Genomic DNA, 24,697 nt, shown 5'->3' with positions numbered 1-24,697 from the left:
ATACCTCTGTAAATGACAATCTTTTGATTTTTTTACACACAATTGTCCATTTACAGAGGTATTTCTCCCACCCAGCATGGGTATGTGTAAAAATACACCCCAAAACACATTGTACTACTTCTCCCGAGTACGGCGATACCACATGTGTGGCACTTTTTTGCACCCTAACTGCGCTAAAGGGCCCAAAGTCCAATGAGTACCTTTAGAATTTCACAGGTCATTTTGAGAAATTTCGTTTCAAGACTACTCCTCACGGTTTAGGGCCCCTAAAATGCCAGGGCAGTATAGGAACCCCACAAATGACCCCATTTTAGAAAGAAGACACCCCAAGGTATTCCGTTAGGAGTATGGTGAGTTCATAGAAGATTTTATTTTTTGTCAAAAGTTAGCGGAAAATGACACTTTGTGAAAAAACACAATTAAAATCAATTTCCGCTAACTTTTGACAAAAAAATAAAATCTTCTATGAACTCACTATACTCCTAACGGAATACCTTGGGGTGTCTTCTTTCTAAAATGGGGTCATTTGTGGGGTTCCTATACTGCCCTGGCATTTTAGGGGCCCTAAACCGTGAGGAGTAGTCTTGAAACGAAATTTCTCAAAATGACCTGTGAAATTCTAAAGGTACTCATTGGACTTTGGGCCCTTTAGCGCAGTTAGGGTGCAAAAAAGTGCCACACATGTGGTATCGCCGTACTCAGGAGAAGTAGTATAATGTGTTTTGTGGTGTATTTTTACACATACCCATGCTGAGTGGGAGAAAGATCTCTGTAAATGGACAATTGTGTGTAAAAAAAATTAACAAATTGTCATTTACAGAGATATTTCTCCCACCCAGCATGGGTATGTGTAAAAATACACCCCAAAACACATTATACTACTTCTCCTGAGTACGGCAATACCACATGTGTGGCACTTTTTTGCACCCTAACTGCGCTAAGGGGTCCAAAGTCCAATGAGCACCTTCAGGCTTTACAGGGGTGCTTACAATTTAGCACCCCCCAAAATGTCAGGACAGTAAACACACCCCACAAATGACCTCATTTTGGAAAGTAGACACTTCAAGGTATTCAGAGAGGAGCATGGTGAGTCCGTGGCAGATTTCATTTTTTTTTGTCGCAAGTTAGAAGAAATGGAAACTTTTTTTTTTTTTTTTTTTTTTTTCACAAAGTGTCATTTTCCGCTTACTTGTGACAAAAAATAATATCTTCTATGAACTCACTATGCCTCTCAGTGAATACTTTGGGATGTCTTCTTTCCAAAATGGGGTCATTTGGGGGGTATTTATACTATCCTGGAATTCTAGCCCCTCATGAAACATGACAGAGGGTCAGAAAAGTCAGAGATGCTTGAAAATGGGAAAATTCACTTTTTGCACCATAGTTTGTAAACGCTATAACTTTTACCCAAACCAATAAATATACACTGAATGGGTTTTTTTTTTATCAAAAACATGTTTGTCCACATTTTTCGCGCTGCATGTATACAGAAATTTTACTTTATTTGAAAACTGTCAGCACAGAAAGTTAAAAAAATCATTTTTTTGCCAAAATTCATGTCTTTTTTGCTGAATATAATAAAAAGTAAAAATCGCAGGAGCAATCAAATAGCACTAAAAGAAAGCTTTATTAGTGACAAGAAAAGGAGCCAAAATTCATTTAGGTGGTAGGTTGTATGAGCGAGCAATAAACCGTGAAAGCTGCAGTGGTCTGAATGGAAAAAAAGTGGCCGGTCCTTAAGGGGTAGAAAGCCCTAGGTCCTCAAGTGGTTAAAGTACAACTGAAGTTAGGGTGCATACACATGCCCAACTGATGCCACCCGTCGAGGATCAAATTCCTTTGGATGTCGTTAGACCAGGCTGCGCACAGGCATCTGCTGTGTTGCTATGTGGAGCGACAACAAACGGCGCATGTGTGACACGCGGGGAATCTGCGTTGATGGGGTGGAGTAGATCTGTCCGCTGAGAGGGGGTCGTTGGACGCCGTACACACGCCTGATTGTCGGCGGAGGTGGTTGGTATCAGCCGACCTAAGTCAGCCGTGTGTACAAGGCTTTGATGTGAAACCGGTCCTAGGAGAGCCAAGGTCCTCACATTAACAGCTCAAATGAATTGATGGTTCTGGAAAGGTGTGGTTTTCTCAGTCCATCCCAAACACTAGCATGGATCTGGCCCTCCAGGCCTGGAGTTCGACATCTGTGCTTTAGAGAGATATGGATGCAGCAGATCAGAAATGCCTGATCTGCATGCTTGTTTAAGGTTTATTGCTAAAAGCATTATAGACAGAGGATCAGCAGGATAGCCAGGCAACTGATATTGCTTAAAGGGAACCTGTACTGAGTAAAATTAGTTTAAATAAACACATGAGGTAACTTCAAATGAACATTAAACAGTTATCTTGCCATCAGTTCCTCTCAGAAGCTCACCATTTTCTTCTGACAATGATCCCTTCCAGTTCTGACAACATTTTGTCAGAACTGACATATATCAGTTGCTGTCCGTTATAGCTGAGTGGACAACTGATGTGCCCCGTAATGTCCATGTTTTCCTATGGCTCAAGTGGACGATGTTACAGTTTAACAGTTTGCTGACCAGGAAGCTGTTATGGGGTAATGGCCATTTTCAAAATGGAGGACAGAGAATTCCCTTGATCACAGTGGATAAACAGGATTCAGGAGATGAGAAAGAAATTGAGGAGTAGACTACACAGGAGGTAAGTATGACCTGTGTATGGTTATTTTGACTTAATTTTCAGTTTAGGTTTTCTTTAAAAAGAAATGCATATAGCAGCCTCTATTTCCCTCTCACTTAAGTTGTTGTTTCAGAGGTCAAGATAACAGAACATAAATTGAAGAAAAAAAAAATTGTATTCACATAGAAAATGTATACATCGGACTTCAAACTGCAGATGACAGGAAGTCAGTGGCCCCTGTGCACAGCCTGATCCTGCACAACTATTCAGCAAGCCAAAGAGCAAGCAACAGTCACTAAACATCACTTTTAAAAAAAGCTCAGAGCAGAATCGTGTTACATCCTGCTAAGACAACCCTCAGCCTATACTGCTACTTACACGTTAGATGTGATTATGGTTCCGTCAGGAAATATGCTCTCTTCCTTTCCATCAGGATGGAGGTTCTTTATGGTCTGATCAGGAAACGTTATTTCCTTCTTGCCATCTGGAAAATGTTTTTCTGAGGAAAAAAAAAAAAAACACTTTCAACGTCTAATACTGTAAGGCAGGGAACACACTTGTCTTTCAGTTTTCTGTGCACGTTTTCCTGCATACTTTTTCTGCACACCAAGTGTGTCTCTATGCAGGAAACCGCGTGCGTTTTTTCATAGCAGCTGATGTAATTGATACAAAAAAAACTGACAAAATGTGCAGAGTCATGATGCAGAATGTCAGTTTTTTAACATGAGTTCTCAGTTTTTCTGTGCAGAAAACACGTACGAAAACAGTCAAGTGTGTTCCCTGCCTCAAGCATGCCCTGAAACCACCTTATTTCAGTCTTTGGCTACATTATCAGCTAAACAAGCCAAAAACTTCACAAACATTACTAGAAAGCAATGATCCCTCCCACTTGGGGGGGGGGGGGGGGGGGGGGGGGGATTCTGCACTGATGAGTAAAACAACTTTTAAGTGCTGATTTCCATTTGGTGGGACTGCGATTTCACTAACATTTCTGCAACTGCATTACCACCACTACTTTCATGTGTTATGCCGGTGAATGGCGTGTTGCAATCCGGCAAGTAAAATTTTTTCCTTTCTCCCATCACAAATCGCCAAACATAAAAAAAAAAAAATCACAACAAAGTATTGCTAAGCGATTTTCCTGCACCCCTAACCAAAGATTGTATCAATAACATTTTTCTATTGTTAAACGTAAAACACGTTTGTCTTTCATGTCCATAGGAGTAGGTGCCACTGCCACTTCTTTAAAGTTGTATTACCTTTTATTCTTCTGGCACCTCTGTTCCTGCTCATATCTCCTGTATCATGGTTTTATCAATACCACAATAAATGCTGGTATAAGTGCAGGAATATCAGAGAACCACCGAAGTTACCGCTACCTTTATAGTTTTAAGCCTATATTTTATCCACGTTTATCTAGTCCTTTCAGTGAGTGTGGTCCATCTGGTCATTCATGCAGACAGGTTCCTGCAGTGTAATCAGGAGTTTTTCATTAACTCACCTATTTGTCCATTAGAAAACTGAAGGATTTCAATCCCGTCTGGATAGGTTGTGTGCGTAGTCTGGGCATCGGCGTAATAATAAATCTAGCATAGGAGATAAGAACACTTCAATATATATCTCACACAGAAACTGTATCCGCTTTTCTGAACAGACAGCATGTTGAACCTTGAAAGCAGATGGGCTTACAGCAACATAAGACCACACCAGGTGCCAGTCAGCCAAGATAAGGGCCCTGGTGCTACAATTTCCTCAGACTCACCAAAATTGGACAATAAAACATTGGAAAAGCATTGCCTGGTGTGAGAAGTCTCAATTTCAGTTGCAATATTCAGAAGGTAGGGACAAACAACATGAAAACAAGAATCCATTGTACCAACAGTTCAGGCTGGTAGCATAATGGTGTAAGGCTGGGGTCCCAAACCCTTTTCGACCCAGGGACAGCTATCCATACCACATTTTTTTAGTATTCCCTTAGTGGCGGCCGCTTCCTCTTTCAGGTTCAGCTGGTCAGCCCCTCTCCTCAATGCTGCGTCTTTTTTCACAGCAGCACGTCCCTTGGCTGCTGTGAAGAGGCAGGAAGCAGGAGAGCGGTGCCCTGGTAACGCGATATATGTCACCGCTACAGGAAGGCGCTCTCCTGCGTCTGCCTCTTCACAGCAGCGGAAGGGGGGGGGGGGGGTGCGTTACTGTGAAAGACGCAGCATGGAGGAGCATAAAAATCATTCAGAGGCAGCAGTTTAGCCTCGGCCTGGCGCAGAACGTCCCACTGCCCAGTGGTTGGGGACCCTTGGTGTAAGGTACATTTTCTGGGCACACTTTGGGCCCTTGAGTACTAAATAAGCAGTGTTTAAACGCCACAGTCTACCTACGTATTGTTACTTACTATCCCTTCCCTTTATGACCCCAGTGTACTTGTGACAAAGCTCACATTGTCATGTTTTAGGAAACCAGTTGGGGACGAAGTGTTCACTGTACTCCAATGGCCTCCACAGTCACCAGATCTCATCCCCCTTTGGGATGTGGTGAAACAGGAGATGAGAAACAGATGTGCTGAAAGTCACTCTGTTCGACTCATCTGAATGCATATCCCTCTACTGTTGTTCACTTTCATAAAACTTTCAATAAAATATTTGAAAGAGAAACAGATGAGCAGCCAACCAATCTGCAGCAACCGTGTGATGCTATCAAGTCAACCTGAGGAACTCTGAGGAATGTTTCCAGCACCATGTAGGATCTATGCCACAGAGAATTAAGGCCAGGGGCGTAACAATAGAGGGTGCAGAGGTTGCGACCGCATCGAGGCCCTTCCTCAACTGCAGAATTAGCTTTCTATTGGTCCTCTGCTCATAATAATCACTTCTATAGATACTTTGAATATTATTAACAAATTGCTCCCCATTCCCTTCTTGCACCTCTGACATTGTAATTGCCAATGGTAGGTTTTGGTGCACCTTATCAATTGTTATGTATAGAGTGCTTGGGGGGGCCCCAATGTAAAACTTGCATCGGGGCCCACAGCTCCTTAGCTACGCCACTGATTAAGGCTGTTCTGACTGCAAAAAGGAGGGTTTAAACCATTACTAGCAAAGTGCACCCAATAAAAGAAGTCAGTGAATACCAATCAATCATCTCACAGTGAATACACACCACTCTCTGATCTGCCAGCACTTGCTTCACATCTCCATTGAAAAAGGTCACCGTTGTAGATTTCCCATCAGCACTCACTTCCTTCCGTGTCCCGTTAGGAAATAAGATGACATGGCAGCCATTTCGTAGAATGCGCTCTGTCTGGGGTAAAGGGAATCGACGTGTTACAAAAACGAAGCTAAATTATGTAAAGAGTTTGTAAAATGTGAGCCGTTGCTCTTGGCAACAGTTGTTAAAACAAGCTGCAGTTTCCAGACACACTTGATATCCAATATCAGGTCCATGTATCTGACTTTTTGTGATGACTGCCTACTGTGCAGCTGACCTCTTGTGGCCTACAGCCTGGGGTACTGGTTGGAGGAGGTTGGCTTTGGTTTAGACAGATGTAATAAGGTGGGTGGTGTTTGCACATGTGATCACTGCAGATCCTGCATCATCTGATCACTTTGCTTTCATTCAGTAATTTCACCCCTAATCTGCCCAGAGCCTGCTCTACCCTGCCTCTTATAGCCTGGGCAAATGGCTAACCCAGGTTTGGGCAAACTTCATGCGGCCCTGGCCTAATTCTTTAAATTCTACCCCCTCCCTGTAAAAAAGCGAGCGTACAGCAACAGAATTCTGAAACTCGCCTCCGCTCACGGAAGTCCCGCATCATCTCCGTGGCAACAGGACGTCACGTGACATCAGGACGTGCCAGCGTATTACACTGTCTTGTTGCCATGGAGACGCTGCGGGACTTCCGTGAGTGGAGGCGAGTTTCAGAATCCCCCGCTGCCCAATTGCTATTTTACAGGGAGGGGGAATCCGGCCGCCTGACGGCGGGCTGGTGTAACAGCACACGCGGGCCGTAGTTTGCCCAGCGCTCGGCTAACCCCATCTCTCACAGCCCAGGAAGATGGCTAACCCCGCCCTCTCACTGCATTGGGAGATGGCCAACCCCACCTCTCACAGCCTGGGGATATTGGTAACTCCACCTCTCACAGCCTGGGGATATTGGTAACTCCACCTCTCACAGCCTGGGGAGATGGCTAACCCAGCCTCTCACAGCCTGGGGAAATCGGTAACCTCGCCTCATGGGTAACCCCGCCTCTCACAGCCTGGGGAAATGGCTAACCCCGCCTCTCACAGCCTGGGGAGATGGCTAACCCCACCTCTCACAGCCTGGGGAGATGGCTAACCCCACCTCTCACAGCCTGGGGAGATGGCTAACCCCACCTCTCACTAGTGTTGGGCGAACAGTGTTCGCCACTGTTCGGGTTCTGCAGAACATCACCCTGTTCGGGTGATGTTCGAGTTCGGCCATATGGCCGAACTAAGAGCGCATGGCCGAACGTTACCCGAACGTTCGGCTAGCGCTGTGATTGGCCGAACGGGTCACGTGTAGTGTTGGGCGAACATCTAGATGTTCGGGTTCGGGCCGAACATGGCCGCGATGTTCGGGTGTTCGAGCCGAACTCCGAACATAATGGAAGTCAATGGGGACCCGAACTTTCGTGCTTTGTAAAGCCTCCTTACATGCTACATACCCCAAATTTACAGGGTATGTGCACATTGGGAGTGGGTACAAGAGGGGAAAAAAATTTAGCAAAAAGAGCTTATAGTTTTTGAGAAAATCGATTTTAATGTTTCAAAGGGAAAACTGTCTTTTAAATGCGGGAAATGTCTGTTTTCTTTGCACAGGTAACATGCTTTTTGTCGGCATGCAGTCATAAATGTAATACATATAAGAGGTTCCAGGAAAAGGGACCGGTAATGCTAACCCAGCAGCAGCACACGTGATGGAACAGGAGGAGGGTGGCGCAGGAGGAGAAGGCCACGCTTTGAGACACAACAACCCAGGCCTTGCATGAGGACAAGAAGCGTGCGGATAGCAATTTGCATTTTGACGCCATGCAGTCATAAATGTAATACAGATGAGAGGTTCAATAAACAGGGACCGGAAACGCTAACCCATCATAGATGTTCATTGTTCATGTTACTTGGTTGGGGTCCGGGAGTGTTGCGTAGTCGTTTCCAATCCAGGATTAATTCATTTTAATATGAGTCAGACGGTCTGCATTTTCTGTGGAGAGGCGGATACGCCGATCTGTGACGATGCCTCCGGCAGCACTGAAACAGCGTTCCGACATAATGCTGGCTGCCGGGCAAGCCAGTACCTCTATTGCGTACATTGCCAGTTCGTGCCAGGTGTCTAGCTTCGATACCCAATAGTTGAAGGGTGCAGATGGATTGTTCAACACAGCTATGCCATCTGACATGTAGTCCTTGACCATCTTCTCCAGGCGATCGGTGTTGGAGGTGGATCTGCACGCTTGCTGTTCTGTGTGCTGCTGCATGGGTGTCAGAAAATGTTCCCACTCCAAGGACACTGCCGATACCATTCCCTTTTGGGCACTAGCTGCGGCTTGTGTTGTTTGCTGCCCTCCTGGTCGTCCTGGGTTTGCGGAAGTCAGTCTGTCTGCGTACAACTGGCTAGAGGAGGGGGAGGATGTCAATCTCCTCTCTAAAGTCTCCACAAGGGCCTGCTGGTATTCTTCCATTTTGACCTGTCTGGCTCTTTCTTCAAGCAGTTTTGGAACATTGTGTTTGTACCATGGATCCAGAAGGGTATAAACCCAGTAATTGGTGTTGTCCAGAATGCGCACAATGCGTGGGTTGCGTTCAATGCAGTCCTAGGCCGAAGAGGTCATAGCCTAGGGTCACAAAAACCTGTTTATTTGGGCAATTTCAATGGTAGTGATGCGGACGTACATAAATCTCAGCCATGGCCGTTAGCAACGTCTGAATTTCACGAAATGTCTCATGCAGGTAGAAGACATATTGTTAGACTTGGATTCCAAAGATGGGGTCCCTACATCTCTGCAAACCAGAGTTACAGGGGTCCAAAACTGGTAAAATCCCCCATAGGCTTTCATTGCCTCCCTATTTCACTTTCCAAAATCTCACATCTTTTCAAAGGGCAATTGCTCAGCAGTGGCAAATTTTCCAGCATTGTAGGGACCCTTAGGGGGAACATGACTGGTGAGTTTCGGGCCCCTAGGCCGAAGAGGTCATAGCCTAGGGTCACAAAAACCTGTTTATTTGGGCTATTTCAATGGTAGTGATGCTGACGTACATAAATCTCAGCCATGGCCGTTAGCAACGTCTGAATTTCACGAAATGTCTCATGCAGGTAGAAGACATATTGTTAGACTTGGATTCCAAAGATGGGGTCCCTACATCTCTGCAAACCAGAGTTACAGGGGTCCAAAACTGGTAAAATCCCCCATAGGCTTTCATTGCCTCCCTATTTCACTTTCCAAAATCTCACATCTTTTCAAAGGGCAATTGCTCAGCAGTGGCAAATTTTCCAGCATTGTAGGGACCCTTAGGGGGAACATGACTGGTGAGTTTCGGGCCCCTAGGCCGAAGAGGTCATAGCCTAGGGTCACAAAAACCTGTTTATTTGGGCTATTTCAATGGTAGTGATGCTGACGTACATAAATCTCAGCCATGGCCGTTAGCAACGTCTGAATTTCACGAAATGTCTCATGCAGGTAGAAGACATATTGTTAGACTTGGATTCCAAAGATGGGGTCCCTACATCTCTGCAAACCAGAGTTACAGGGGTCCAAAATTGGTAAAATCCCCCATAGGCTTTCATTGTCTCCCTATTTCACTTTCCAAAATCTCACATCTTTTCAAAGGGCAATGGCTCAGCAGTACCAAATTTTCTAGCATTGTAGGGACTCTTAGGGGGATCATGACTGGTGACTTTTGCCACTGCTGAGCCATTGCCCTTTGAAATAGTGTGAGATTTTGGAACGGTAAATAGTAGGCCCAATGAAAGCCTACGGGGGATTTTACCAATTTTGGAGCCCTGTAACTCTGGTTTGCAGAGATGTAGAGACCCCATCTTTGGAATCCAAGTCTAACAATATGTCTTCTACCTGCATGAGACATTTCGTGAGATTCAGACGTTGCTAACGGCCATGGCTGAGATTTATGTACGTCAGCATCACTACCATTGAAATAGCCCAAATAAACAGGTTTTTGTGACCCTAGGCTATGACCTCTTCAGCCTAGGGGCCCGAAACTCACCAGTCATGTTCCCCCTAAGGGTCCCTACAATGCTAGAAAATTTGCCACTGCTGAGCAATTGCCCTTTGAAAAGATGTGAGATTTTGGAAAGTGAAATAGGGAGGCAATGAAAGCCTATGGGGGATTTTACCAATTTTGCACCCCTCTAAATCTGGTTTGCAGAGATGTAGGGACCCCATCTTTTGAATCCAAGTCTAACAATATGTCTTCTACCTGCATGAGACATTTCGTGAAATTCAGACGTTTGCTAACGGCCATGGCTGAGATTTATGTACGGCAGCATCACTACCATTGAAATAGCCCAAATAAACAGGTTTTTGTGACCCTAGGCTATGACCTCTTCGGCCTAGGGGCCCGAAACTCACCAGTCATGTTCCCCCTAAGGCTCCCTACAATGCTAGAAAATTTGCCACTGCTGAGCAATTGCCCTTTGAAAAGATGTGAGATTTTGGAAAGTGAAATAGGGAGGCAATGAAAGCCTATGGGGGATTTTACCAATTTTGGACCCCTGTAACTCTGGTTTGCAGAGATGTAGGGACCCCATCTTTGGAATCCAAGTCTAATAATATGTCTTCTACCTGCATGAGACATTTCGTGAAATTCAGACGTTGCTAACGGCCATGGCTGAGATTTATGTACGTCAGCATCACTACCATTGAAATTGCCCAAATAAACAGGTTTTTGTGACCCTAGGCTATGACCTCTTCGGCCTAGGACTGCATTGAACGCGACCCACGCATTGTGCGCATTCTGGACAACACCAATTACTGGGTTTATACCCTTCTGGATCCACGGTACAAACACAATGTTCCAAAACTGCTTGAAGAAAGAGTCAGACAGGTCAAAATGGAAGAATACCAGCAGGCCCTTGTGGAGACTTTAGAGAGGAGATTGACATCCTCCCCCTCCTCTAGCCAGTTGTACGCCGACAGATTGACTTCCGCAAACCCAGGACGACTAGGAGGGCAGCAAACAACACAAGCCGCAGCTAGTGCCCAAAAGGGAATGGTATCGGCAGTGTCCTTGGAGTGGGAAAATTTTCTGACACCCATGCAGCAGCACACAGAACAGCAAGCGTGCAGATCCACCTCCAACACCGATCGCCTGGAGAAGATGGTCAAGGACTACATGTCAGATGGCATAGCTGTGTTGAACAATCCATCTGCACCCTTCAACTATTGGGTATCGAAGCTAGACACCTGGCACAAACTGGCAATGTACGTAATAGAGGTGCTGGCTTGCCCGGCAGCCAGCGTTATGTCGGAACGCTGTTTCAGTGCTGCCGGAGGCAGCGTCACAGATCGGCGTATCCGCCTCTCCACAGAAAATGCAGACCGTCTGACTCAAATTAAAATGAATCAATCCTGGATTGGAAACGACTACACAACACTCCCGGACCCCAACCAAGTAACATGAACAATGAACATCTGTGATGGGTTAGCGTTTCCGGTCCCTGTTTATTGAATCTCTCATCTGTATTACATTTATGACTGCATGGCGACAAAATGCAAATTGCTATCCGCACGCTTCTTGTCCTCATGCAAGGCCTGGGTTGTTGTGTCTCAAAGCGTGGCCTTCTCCTCCTGCGCCACCCTCCTCCTGTTCCATCACGTGTGCTGCTGCTGGGTTAGCGTTACCGGTCCCTTTTCCTGGAACCTCTTATATGTATTACATTTATGACTGCATGCCTACAAAAAACGGAAAATTGTATACTCACCTTTTGGTAATTTTCCTTTCCTTCCAATGACCATGTCAGCATACTACGGGGTTAGTCCCGCCCTGTAACCCCTCCAGGACCTGTCCATATAAATTTTGCACACTCCCACCCCCAGTTGCTTTTTTTACTAGTCCAAATGTCAGACAGAACTAAGGGTGGGCCCTTCATATGCTGACATGGTCATTGGAAGGAAAGGAAAATTACCGAAAGGTGAGTATACAATTTTCCGTTTTCCTTCCATGCCAATGTCAGCATACTACGGGGATTTAACTATACATACACTGAAGGGAGGGAATATTCTTGATGCAGAACAATTTATTCAAGTTTAACAAGTAACCAAAGATATTATCAATTCATATCTTTACAGACATCAAAAAAATAAAATAATTTAATCTTTAGTCATCTTCACTGCAGACAACACTTCCCTTCCAAACTGAACCGTGGACAACAGTCCAGGGTCCACCTTGTAATGTGTGATGAATGTATTCAGAGATGACCAGTTGGCAGCTCGGCATATCGTTTCTGGTGACACCTTCACTAGTGCTGCCCAGGATGCTGATATCGACCTCGTGGAGTGTGCCGAGACCTCTTCCGGTGGCGTTTTACCCATAATACTGTAGGCCATTTTAATAGCCCTCACCAACCACGTAGCTATTGTCTTGGTTGTAGCTGCTTGGCCTCTCCTATAACCTGTTGGAATTACGAACAACCTTCTTTGGATATATTTGCTCAATAATTCAGGTACATTGAGACTGTTTGGAAGTTCTGAAGTATCATCAGAGAAAGCTGGTAAGTTCCATTCCTGATTAAAGTGATATGTTCTTGACACCTTTGGAATGAATTCGTCTATTGGTCTCAACGACACTCTGTCCGGGAAGAATTGTATGTATGGAGGGTCACAACTGAGGGCCTGTAACTCTGAGACACGTCTTGCGGAGGTAATTGCTGTTAAAAACACTACCTTCAACGTTAGATTAACTAACGTACAAGTCTCGACTGGTTCGAAAGGAACTTTTGTTAATGCTTTAAGTACTAGTGGTAGGTCCCACTGGGTATACCAGTTCTTTTTTGGAGGTCTTATTTTAGTCACTGCCTGAATAAACTGGACCACTAGCGGTTCAATTGCCCACTTCTTATGTGTAAGTGCTGATAAAGCCGATATTTGCGTCTTGATGGTGCTTAGACTGAGACCCATGTCTACTCCTTTCTGTAAGAATGCCAAAATAGTGGTTACTTGGACCTCCTCTATTTGTATACTATCTTCCTCAAGAAACTTAATGAATTTATTCCAAGTTCTGTGGTAAGAAACGTTAGTCGTACCCTTTCTTGCCTTGAGCAAGGTGTTGATAACATCCGTAGAACATCCCAATTCTGCTAACTTCTTCCTCTCAGTCTCCATGCCGTCAAACTGAGGAGTTCCGGATGTGGATGGAAAATCCTGTTTTGGGAGAGCAAGTCTGGTCGATTCGGTAACGGTATGGGGGGAGCTGATATTAGTTTCTGCAGTAGGGGAAACCATGGCCTCCGAGGCCAGTATGGAAGTACTGCCAAGACTGTAGCATCTTCCTGTTGTACTTTCTTCAGTACCCTGTGAATCATTGGAATTGGAGGGAATATATATGCTATGCTGAAATTCCATGGGACCGACAGTGCGTCCCAACCCTCCGCCTGTTGGTACTTGTACCTCGAAAAAAATTTCCTGCACTTGGAGTTCATCGGTGTCGCCATAAGGTCTATTAGTGGCTCTCCCCATCTCTTGCAGATCATATCGAATACCTCCTTGTTGAGGCTCCACTCGTTGTAATCGAGCCATTGACGACTTAATGAGTCCGCTATCTGGTTCCTTACACCTGGAATATGTACTGCTCGAAGATATTGTAAATTTTCCTGTGCCCATGCCATTATAGGTTCCACCTCTCTCAGGAGTGTGCGACTGCGTGTCCCTCCTTGGTTCTGGAGATATGCAACTGCTGTTGTATTGTCCATTTTGAATAACACTCCCTTGTTCGTGATCTGAGAGGCAAAGTGTGACATTGCTTTGAATGCTGCCCTCGTCTCTAGGATGTTCGCCGGGGTATCCTCTGGATCCATGTCCCATCTGCCCTGGGCAAAGCTGTTCTCTAGGTGAGCACCCCAACCCCACCGACTTGCGTCTGTCGTTATTATGACTGGCGGCGAAGGTATTAACTGCTGATAGTTGAGGAGGTTTGTTCTGTTGCTCCACCAAACGAGTTCGTCCCTCATCCTGGGAAAGATCTTGATCCGCTGCTGATAGTCTGTGCCCCTCCATTGGTCCAGAAATCCCTTCTGGAAGGCACGCATGTTCCACCTTGCCCATTTTACCATCGGTATGGAGGCTGAAAACATCCCTATTAGTGCCAAACATTGTCTTGCTGATATGTGGGTGACTCTCTGTAGACTTAGTACCTTTGTGATGATAGCTTCCAGCTTTTCTGTAGGTAACTTGACTGCATTTGCATTCGTGTCTATCTCCGCTCCCAGGAACAAAATCCTCTGTGTTGGTCTGGGTTTGCTTTTCTGCCAATTTACCAACCAGCCGAACCTCTGTAAAGTCTGTAACAGTAACTGTTTGTGTTGCAATAGAATTATTTCGGATGATGCCACCAGTAGGATGTCGTCCAGGTAGTGGTGAGCGTGGAGACCCTGACACCTGAGTAAAGCAATAATCGTGATCAGTATTTTTGTAAACGTTCTCGGGGCAGTACAGATGCCGAAGGGTAATACCCTGAACTGATAGTGTCTCTCCCCTATCGAAAATCTGAGGTATTTTTGAAACATCCTGTGTATTGGTATGTGTAGGTACGCATCTGCTAGGTCTATTGCTATCATCCAGTCCTTTAATTGGATCGTTGGTATGATTGTCTGTAATGATTCCATCTTGAATTTCTCCTGTTGTATGTGGTCGTTTAGAAAACGTAGATCTAATACTGGGCGTAACTGACCCGACTTCTTTGTCACGAAGAACAACGGGGAGTAAAGTCCTTGAAATCTTTGCTCTTGCTCTACTTCTATGATTGCCTTCTTGTCCACTAATTCCTGTACATATTGATTTAGGATCTCTAGCTTCTGTGGCGATCTTGGTAGAGACGTGGGTATGAAGTGTGGTAAGGAGGGTTCTCTTTTGAAGTTCCAAGAATGGCCCCATGATACTGTATTTATGACCCAAGGGTCCTTTATGTTTTCTGCCCACAGTTGTGCATACATCTGGAGTCGCCCCCCTACCGGCTCCCTGTGGGCGGGCCCCGCATCAGAAGGACTTTGTGGACTGTGTATTAACACTGGCTCCTTTCTGTTTGTTGAATTTTGAAAGGTTTGATTGCGTACTCTGCCAGTTTCTACGAAAGGACTGGGAACCTCTGTTGGACTTATAATCTCTAAACTTATTCTGGAACGACCTTCTATCGTTGGGCCTAGTTTTCCTCTGGCGTCTTTCCTGGGGAAGAAGGCCCGATTTACCCCCTGTTACTCTTGAAATAGCAGTGTCCATCTTTGGACCAAACAGATTTTTTCCGTCATACGGGATCTTGCACCATGCCGTCTTGGAATTAGTATCTGCTGCCCAGGGACGTAGCCACATGGCCCTTTTAGCTGTTACTGTATGCAAAATTGCGCGTGTTGCCACTCTAATTATGTCAATAGCAGCTTCACCTACATAGTCTGAGGCTAATTTGAATTCCTCCAACGCCTTGATTAGAGTCTTTCGATCTACATTATCTTGAATAGCTCCCTCCAGATTCTCCGTCCATACTCTTAATGCGCGAGACACAGCTGTTAGTGCAATTGCGGGTTTACACACAGATCCCATAGAACTATAGGCTCTTTTAAGATCCGTATCCACCTTTCTCTCTAAGGGTTCCTTGAAGGATACCACGTCTTCAAGAGGTAGTGTCACGTGTTTTGCTAATCTGATAACGGAAGCATCAACAGCAGGTGGGCTGTCTAGCTGTGTTATAATTTCACCCTCCATAGGATATAATTTTGAAAAACGATTCGACATGGACACTTTTCTCTCTGGTTTGGACCATTCGTCCTGAATTAGTTCAGTAATCTCTTCCATTACAGGGAATGCTAAGGGCTTCTTTTTAAGATGCGGGAAAAAGCAACGTCTTTTCGACTGTGGTTCCTCTTCCTCTTCCCATTGCAAGGCCTGTCTAACAGACCTAACAAAGGGTGTAACCAGAGAAAAGTCAAATCCTACAGCCAGACCATCCTCTTCCTCAGGCTGGTCAGGGTCTGAATCACGCGTATGTGCTGCAGACGTATGGGCGTGCTCAGCCAAGGATTGCTGCACAATCTCCCTTACAAGATTTTTAAATTCTCCTGTCGGCTCTTCCTCAACCGGAATGGAGTAAAAGCATTCTGAGCAGACCAGTTTCCCTGGCATACATTCTCGGCCACAAGCCCAACACTTTTTCAATTCCTTATGACTTCTATCGTGACTTTGAGAACCTCTATTTGATCGAGTTTTACTAGATCTTGAAGAGGATCCGCGCTTTGATGCAGACGGATTTTCTTCAGGTTGGGAGGAACTGCATAGGGAACAAACAGAAATATAAATTTCTGTTAGTAAAAAGCGCCTCAAAAACAAAAATTATTTTTTTAAAAAAATAAATAAATATATATATCACCGTGCCCCACCTATCATTTCCAGGCTGATCTGTTTCGTAGGCAGCAGCCACCGAATCCATATCTCACGCATGCAGAGTAATCTACAAATACACATGTGAGACATTAGATGAGGCTAATGATGCAGTAAGTGAGAGCTTGCAGGTAGAGCAAAAACCTATTGTTACGCACCTATAACACAGTCACTGTAGAGATTAGGATCTTGACAGCAAGTACAGCCAAATATCAGTACCAATCCTCAGCAAAGACCTAAATGTATAAGCAGATACACTCTGTAGTCAGGAGGAGCTCCACACCAGAAAGAAGATGAGTGTGCCTCGACCTTCACCTCTGCGTCCACTGAGGTGCTCAAAGCATTCAAGTAGTAAAGAGGTTAAGCCACAATGGTGATGCAATAAAAGAGCTTTTCCTGATGCTTGGAGTGGTGCCGACCTCTTTACTACTTGAATGTATAAGCAGATAGACATCAGCATGGGACACCAGAGCGACTAAACACTCACTAGTCTGCCGCTCTGTGTGCCGCTTACCTGCTCAGCAGTCTGCCAGGCACAGTCCCCTCAGCGTACTCCACTGCCCCAGAGCAATGTCCGACGTCTCTGCTTACTGAGATCCCCTGCTATTTGAATCTCCTTCCTTGCCGAAAACAGGAAGTGCAGAGATGACATCACTTCCTCCCGGAAGTCTCCTTGCACTCCAGCGTGGAACACATAGCGTTACTGCAGCTGCCTACTCCCTGTCGGCGCTGATTTACAGCACAACTCTGCACAACCTTTACCCCCAGAAAGACCAGCAGAAAGAGGGGGTTATCCCAGCGCCTACACCTGTTTAAGGTGAAACAGCGGGGACTTCACACAGTGAGGGGCTGCGTGGATGGCTGCCAAGAGAGCAGCAGGTGAGGCAAAAAATAAAAATCGGAAAAAGAAATGCTAAAATATAACAAAATTTACTTGGGAAATCAGCCTAGTGACAGTCCTGGAGGAGGACGAGAAAAAAAAGCAACTGGGGGTGGGAGTGTGCAAAATTTATATGGACAGGTCCTGGAGGGGTTACAGGGCGGGACTAACCCCGTAGTATGCTGACATTGGCATGGAAGGAAAGCATGTTACCTGTGCAAAGAAAACAGACATTTCCCGCATTTAAAAGACAGTTTTCCCTTTGAAACTTTAAAATCGATTTTCTCAAAAACTATAAGCTTTTTTTGCTAATTTTTTTCCCTCTTGTACCCACTCCCAAGGTGCACATACCCTGCAAATTTGGGGTATGTAGCATGTAAGGAAGCTTTACAAAGCACGAAAGTTCGGGTCCCCACTGACTTCCATTATGTTTGGAGTTCGGGTCGAACACCCGAACATCGCGGCGATGTTCGGCGAACGTTCGCGAACCCGAACATCTAGGTGTTCGCCCAACACTACCTCTCACAGCCTGGGGAGATGGCTAACCCCACCTCTCACAGCCTGGGGAGATGGCTAACCCCACCTTTCACAGCCTGGGGAGATGGCTAACCCCACCTCTCACAGCCTGGGGAAATGGCTAACCCCGCCTCTCAGCCTGGGGAAATGGGTAACCCCGCCTCACAGCCTGGGGAAATGGGTAACCCCGCCTCTCACAGCATGGGGAAATGGGTAACCCCGCCTCTCACAGCATGGGGAAATGGGTAACCCCACCTCACAGCCTGGGGAGATGGCTAACCCCGCCTCTCACAGAATAGGGAGATGACTAACCCTGCCTCTCAGCCTGGGGAGATGGCCAACTCCGCCTCTCATAGCCTGAGGAGATGCTAATCCCGCCTCTCACAGCCTGTGGAGGTGGCAGGCTCACAAGTGTCACATGACCTTGGCAAGCTCTCCCGAGTTTCTACCCTTTCCTAATTTAAGAATTCAAAACAACAGTTTTTCATGGTATAAACAAGGATATGCTCTTTCGCCACAGCACCAAGCTGGACACATTGACGAAGAGCATCAATCAGCACCATTTGTTATGTCTGTGTTCCAATCACAGGTGTGCACAACAAGACTGCGGATACATCTCGCTGCATCAATGTGCGGATAGATGACAGCAGACATTATACAATGCATGCAGAGAGGATACTCACCTTCCCATCTGGATATGTGACTTCTCCCTGGATATCATCGCGGTCTTTCACTGGCACGCTTTCCATTCTTCCTTCTGTAGATGGCAACTTGTCAGAGATCTGCAGGACATCACAGTTCAGTCATTACTGTGTTCCAGAGCTATGTGACAACCAACAAACAGCAGCAAAAACACTTTGCTGCCTACATATAAGAACTATATATAATCAAATATAAGGTGAGAAATATGCCTGCTGTTTACTGTGCTGCAAGGAGACAGACTGGGAGTATATAGTTGGCAATTCTGCACCGCTCTTTCTTTCATTGCGCTGCAGCTACTGATTGACATCAAAGAAGGTATTTGCAGCATGAGATGGACAGAGTCAGGTGGATCGGGAACAACTAAAATGGTTTGCCCCAGATAAACATTTAATGCACACACCCCTATACAAAAATGGAACATTTTACATGAATATGGCAACATTCTACATTAAATAGAAAACATGTGACAGCTGCTCTTCCGTCAGTAAGGCTGCTTATTGACTTGGAGTCTCCTTCCCACTTGGTTTGCTTTAACTGCTTTCTGTATCTCTTTACCAAACAGTAGCAGCTGTTCATCAAGTGAATTCCTCTGGAGGTAGAATCATTTTTGCTGAAAGAGGTTGTGAATCTGCCTGTGACACACAAGGTTGTGAGTTCAAATACAGAGAAAACCTAATTTAGCTGCCTGCTTATTTACAAACTTACAACATTTCCAAAAGTAAATACACAGCACACTCTCAGAGCCCTGTGTGCAGGGAGGAATTCACAGCTACTCTTGCCTGGTAAAGAGATACAGAAAGCAGCAAACCAAGTGGGGAGGAGACTCCACGTCACATGTTGTAAATCAGTACTTCTACAAACTAATAAACAGAAAACGCTGTTAAAAAGTAATGCCTTTCCTATTATGTATGTTAGCAGTTTTCAGAAAATCATTTTTTCACCATAGTGCCCCTTTGAAACGAGTTACATATAAAGGTCAACTTGCATTTGAGTATACACAGCCAGTCAACAAAAAAACGTTTAAATCTACAAATTCTGATTATTGAGGGCTTACCATGCCTTCTGAAAACGTGCAATTCACAATTAGTTTCAAAGTCTTGTACCTGTGACAGGGTGCTGGCTGCTGGATCTGCCATCTTCACCCGTGGCAGCTCAGAATGGCTGGATTCTCCAAGTGATGCCTGTCTGAAGCTCCGGGAGGATAGGCCTATGAGAGCAACATGGACTGGTTATATACAAGCACAGAATGTCAACATGTGCAGGATTGTACAAGGTAAAATTTCTGTGAATTCCTTAAAATATGCAAAAGCAACTATCAGGCCGCACTCGCACTCGCACTCGCAAACCTGCATTGCTGTGTTCTGCAATTTTCTGGTAATGGCATTCGATTCTCATTCCAGGGAATGAGAATCGCGATGTGGGAAAATGCTACACGCAGCACACTTGCAATAGTCGGAAATTGCAAATGCGCTGCAATCGCGGCATTGCGAGTAATCCCATACGTGTAACAAAGTGTAAAATGCAGGCTGAAAGTGTCTGAGTATGAATGAGGCCTCTTGGATAAATTCCTTGTTAAATCCACACACATAAAAATGGTTGAGGGGAGCCGACAGATAGCGGTGATTCTGTCAGTTATGGTGAAAGTCTTGTTTACATGTTTACTTTATACAGTACTTCGTATTAAATATTTTTCTCTTGTTTTTGGATTGGGGAAGGAATCATCTTTCCATTAATCCTTATGGGGAAATTTGCATTGATTTAAAGAGAGTCTGAAGCGAGAATAAATCTCGCTTCAGAGCTCATAGTTAGCAGGGGCATGTGTGCCCCTGCTAAACCGCCGCTGTCGCGCCGCTAAACGGGGGTCCCTTCACCCCCAAACCCACCCCCGCCATACTTGGTCGTAAATCTTCCTTTTCCTGGAGGCAGGGCTAATGGCTGCAGCCCTGCCCCCAGTCGCGTCTATCAGAAGCGCATCGCCGCCTCTCCCCCGCCCCTCTCAGTGAAGGAAGACTGAGGGAGGGGGGGGAGAAGGCGGAAATACGCGTCTGACAGACGCACGTGGGGCAGGGCTGCGGCGGTTAGCCCTGCCCCAATGAGGAAACGCTCCCCCGCTGTATGGAGGGGATTTGGGGGTGAAGGGACCCCATTAAGCCGCGGGATAGCGGCGGTTTAGCAGGGGCACACATGCCCCTGCTATCTATGAGGTCTGAAGCGAGATTTATTCTCGCTTCAGACTCTCTTTAACCACTTGAGGACCCACCCTTTACCCCCACTTAAGGACCAGCGTTATTTCCGCTTGTGTTTACATTTAGCTATTCACGGAGCCCCCCGCCGTGAATTGACAGGAAGCAGCCGCTCGCGCGAGCGGCTGCTTCCTGATTAATCAGCCTGCAGCTGGCGACGCAGTACTGCGTCGCTGGTCCTGCAGCTGCCACTTTGCCGACGCATGGTATAAGCGTGGTTAAGATTACAAGTGGTTAAGATTACAAACATTTCCAGAACTAATTCTGCTCGCAAAGTTACCAAGGCTCTTCTGTACTGCAAGTGATTAGATGCTGGAATCTGAAGCTACCAGCAGAGGGCGCTGCAGGTTTGAGTCAATTCCAGTTTCCATATTCTTCATAGACAAGTCAAGTCAAGACACAGAACATTTATATTGCGCTTTCTCCTGGCAGACTCCAAGCACTTTAACTGGTATTGTCATAAAATTTTATCTATAGTCTAAAGCATTTAAAACAGCGTAAAATGAACAGCTAAAACCATAGTAGTAGCAGTATTGTACCGTATTAGCCATCAGTAAAAGCAATAAGTTTTGAGTCCGGATGATACCATTTATTGGCTAACTTCAAAGAATAAAGAGTAAGCAAGCTTTCAGCTGTGCAGCCTTCATTAGATTGCAATCCGGTTTGCTTACAAGATGTTGGGACAGACAGTTATATACATGCAACTTTAAACCACCTGACTTGTTTACACGGTTTAAACTCATGCTTTACACTTAATTTAGCTGCTTGATCTAATTGATAAGCTTGCCATTGCTGGGCAGAACTAATGCTGGGTACGCACAATATGTTTTCCGCTCGATCCTGCACTCTATTCTCTTATTTTGCGCAGAATTGATCAGATGGAATACAGGACATGACGGGAATTATCTATCGAATCCATCTATCGAGCAGAAAAACGTATTGTGTGTACTCACCATAACAGATTGTGCTGTATGGGGGCGGGGGTTTAACCACTTAAGGTCCCCAGGCTTAACCTCCTTAACGACCAGGCTCTTTTTAGCCAAGCTGGGCTGTGCAGTTTCTTCAGCCTCCTGCACAGCCCAGCTATGGAGCCCAGCGATCGGACTCGCCTCCTTGTTTTGTCCCTAAGGAGACATGCCGCCGGAGGGGTCCGATCACTGTGGCAGTTTTTTTTTTTAAATTCAGCCTGTAAAAGGCTGTTCTTCCTCCCTCCTCCCCTCCGTGTTCTGTATGGAACAGGACGGCGATTCATCCTGTTCTGCCTCTCCTAGGCATCAGCCTATGAGAGCGCGGCGATCCCTGGCCAATCAGAGGCCGGGGATCACCGATCTCGTACAGCGCTGCCGGAGACTTTTACAAAACAGCCTGCTAGCCGCTCCGTGAACCGGCAGGGAACGATCGTGCATGCTCCAGGACCTAACGCCAATCTGCGTTACGCGGTCCTGGGGCTGCCGCCGCCGTCACGCCCGTTAGGCAGTTAAAGAGAACCTTATTCTATTTGCTAACCGATTACTTCTCTACGAGTGCATCTAATAATTTGTCCTGCAGCCGGCAATGATATCAGCTTCACTGAGGGGCAAATATGCAAACAAAAGACATCAAAGCAGTCTCATAGTGATTATTATTCATTTTTACTGTGTTTAAGGTTTTAGAGGTAAAAAAAAAAAATTGATGAAAATACCACTTTCAGCCACTTAGAGTGCACTCCACGGGTAGCAGGATCAGTAAAGAGTCTTGCACAGAGACTCCTTACTGTTTTAGGTACTGGCTTGAGCTCGGATTCAAACCCTGGTCAATGGCTCAAATCCTACCTCCAATGCAACAGCCTTATCCAGTTTGCTAACCCACAACGGTGCTTGGCAGACCTACCTTTGATTGGAGACTGACTTCTAAGGACCTTTGTGTTCCTTTCTGGTTCAGGAGCGGGTGTTCGCCTTTGTTTAAGCAAGTGAAGGGGGCTCTAAAAAAAAAAAAAAAAAAAAAAAAAAAAAAAAAAAAAAAAGGACAGATTCATGAATTTATAATGCATCAATATTTGCTGAGCCCTTTACAGAGTATGTTTAACAATTCATGTCACTAACTGCCTCCCTCAGAGGAGCTGAAAAACCAGAGTGCCAAGAGGAACCTCATGTAAACACAGGAAGAACATATATCACACAGAGTATGACGAGCTTTAGGCCAAGGCACACAGGAGTCTAAAGAAGCCCCCTAATGGTACAATCGTGCTTGAACAATTCAATATTTTGATCTGATAATTAGGCCAAATTGTATTTAATCTGAAGCAATTGGTGCTACAGATAGATTATGAACAATCATATTATCGGTCTTTTATAATGCCCTTTATTGATCAGCACAGCACAATTTTGTGTGCGGTTCATGATCCAACTGTATTAAAAATGTAATCTGTTGGTGCGCCATTTCAATTAAAAAAAAAAATGGTGACATTCAATTGTACAATGTATGGTGTCCCCTAGTTAGGGCTCGTTACACACTAGCGCCCACCCGAGCACCAGGAGGGGGGAGGGGAAAGCAAAAAAAAAAAAAAAACACTGGCGTCAGCGATTGCGATTTTAGATGTAAACAAAGCCTGACTGCTGCTAGTTGGAGTTCCTAATGTGTTAGGCCCTCACTAGAAGTTACGTTAAGTTTCCAGAAAGCTTTATAACTCACAGCACCTACATAAGATTCCCAGGTGTAGTCAGGGTGAATTAACTGGAAATAGTAAGTAGAACACAAGTTCTCTGGCAATATAATGCACTAAGACAAAATACAGAAATCCTTAGGAGGAGCTATAGGGTGTTCAACAATCACTCACCATAGATTCCGATCTTTTCAGAAGCTGTGCAGGTCCCTCACTTGCCTTCTTTCTGGTTTCTCCAGATTCAGATTTCTTCCACATCTCCAGCCGAACTTTCTCCATAAACTTTATTTCTTCCCGGAGTTCAGAATTCTCCTTGGTCAAGGTTTCTATCTGATTTCGGAGACGCACATGTGTGGTTGACCATTTTGTCTCCTTTTTCTTCAGCTCCTCCTGGAGTTCTTTCACTTGTTGCTTTAAATTCTTTACAGCGAGAGAGCGAGAGAGAGCGAGACAGAGACAGAGAGAGAGAGAACACATTAAACTCCACTGAGTAACATTCACCCAAGCTTGGAAATATCAAAGTACTGGAAAGAAAGTAGAAAGGGAGACAAATGACTTGAAGAATGAAGGTCCTCCTGAGCTAAACAAGTGTCTTAAGTTGCATACACAGATCCAATTTTAATTGACCCACTTTACCACCTCCATGTAGCATGAGGACCAACAGATTTCGAATATTATGAACAAATTGTGTAAATAAGCGCTCATACTACATGGAAGTGGTGAAATTGTCCAGCGATTGGCCAATTAAAATTGGATATGCATAAGCACCATTACAACAGTCCTGGACTGGATTTAATAAAAAAATTATCTTGTATTGGGTGGTGGATGTTTTCATTCTGATTCATATCAGACCATAGCTGGAAGCGACACAGCCACGTGAGATCCAGGGGCACTGGGACCCAGTTGTCCAAGCCGTTATTGTATTGTTTTTACCAATAAGCATTAGAGACAAGCATACTAAATTCATGGGGTTTAGGGACCGCAGTGCAAGATCCGCATGGTGTGGAGACTGGGAAAATAACTGTGTATACAGGTGAAACTCGAAAAATTAAACTATTGTGCCAAAGTCCATTTATGTCAGTAATTCAACTTAAAAGGTGAAACTAATATATGAAATACATTCATTCCATCAAAGGGCGATATTTCATGCCTTGATTTGTTATAATGTTGATTATGGCTTACAGCTTATGAAACCCCCAAAATCAATATCTCAGCCCATTAGAATATTGTGAAAATGTTCAATATTCTAGGCTCAGAGTGTCAGACTCTAATTAGCCAATTCACCCAAAACACCTGTAAAGGGTTCCTATTTCATACATTAGTTTCACCTATTAAGTTGAATTACTGAAATAAATGAACTTTTGCACAATATTCTCATTTTTAGAATTTCACCTGTACAGGGAAGCTGCCCTGACTA

The 24,697-nt window shown here is 45.1% G+C and overlaps 1 protein-coding gene across 1 annotated transcript in view; it reads right to left on the bottom strand.

Moving 5' to 3' along the window:
• CENPJ (centromere protein J) overlaps positions 1–24,697 on the bottom strand; it is a 69,066-nt gene that overhangs the window by 6,906 nt on the left and 37,463 nt on the right. Inside the window, exons 10-16 of the mRNA XM_068266941.1 lie at positions 23,455–23,700; positions 22,509–22,599; positions 19,500–19,603; positions 18,378–18,476; positions 5,842–5,982; positions 4,193–4,277; positions 3,070–3,190 (exon numbers count right to left, since the gene is read on the bottom strand). Coding sequence (XP_068123042.1) covers positions 3,070–3,190; positions 4,193–4,277; positions 5,842–5,982; positions 18,378–18,476; positions 19,500–19,603; positions 22,509–22,599; positions 23,455–23,700 — 887 coding nt within the window. The remainder of the gene's footprint in view (positions 1–3,069; positions 3,191–4,192; positions 4,278–5,841; positions 5,983–18,377; positions 18,477–19,499; positions 19,604–22,508; positions 22,600–23,454; positions 23,701–24,697) is intronic.

The sequence above is a fragment of the Hyperolius riggenbachi genome, chromosome 2, assembly GCF_040937935.1.
Source record: "Hyperolius riggenbachi isolate aHypRig1 chromosome 2, aHypRig1.pri, whole genome shotgun sequence".
Lineage (NCBI taxonomy): Eukaryota > Metazoa > Chordata > Amphibia > Anura > Hyperoliidae > Hyperolius > Hyperolius riggenbachi.
Note: the sequence above shows the minus strand (reverse complement) of the source record. Positions and strands in the feature narration are given on the sequence as shown.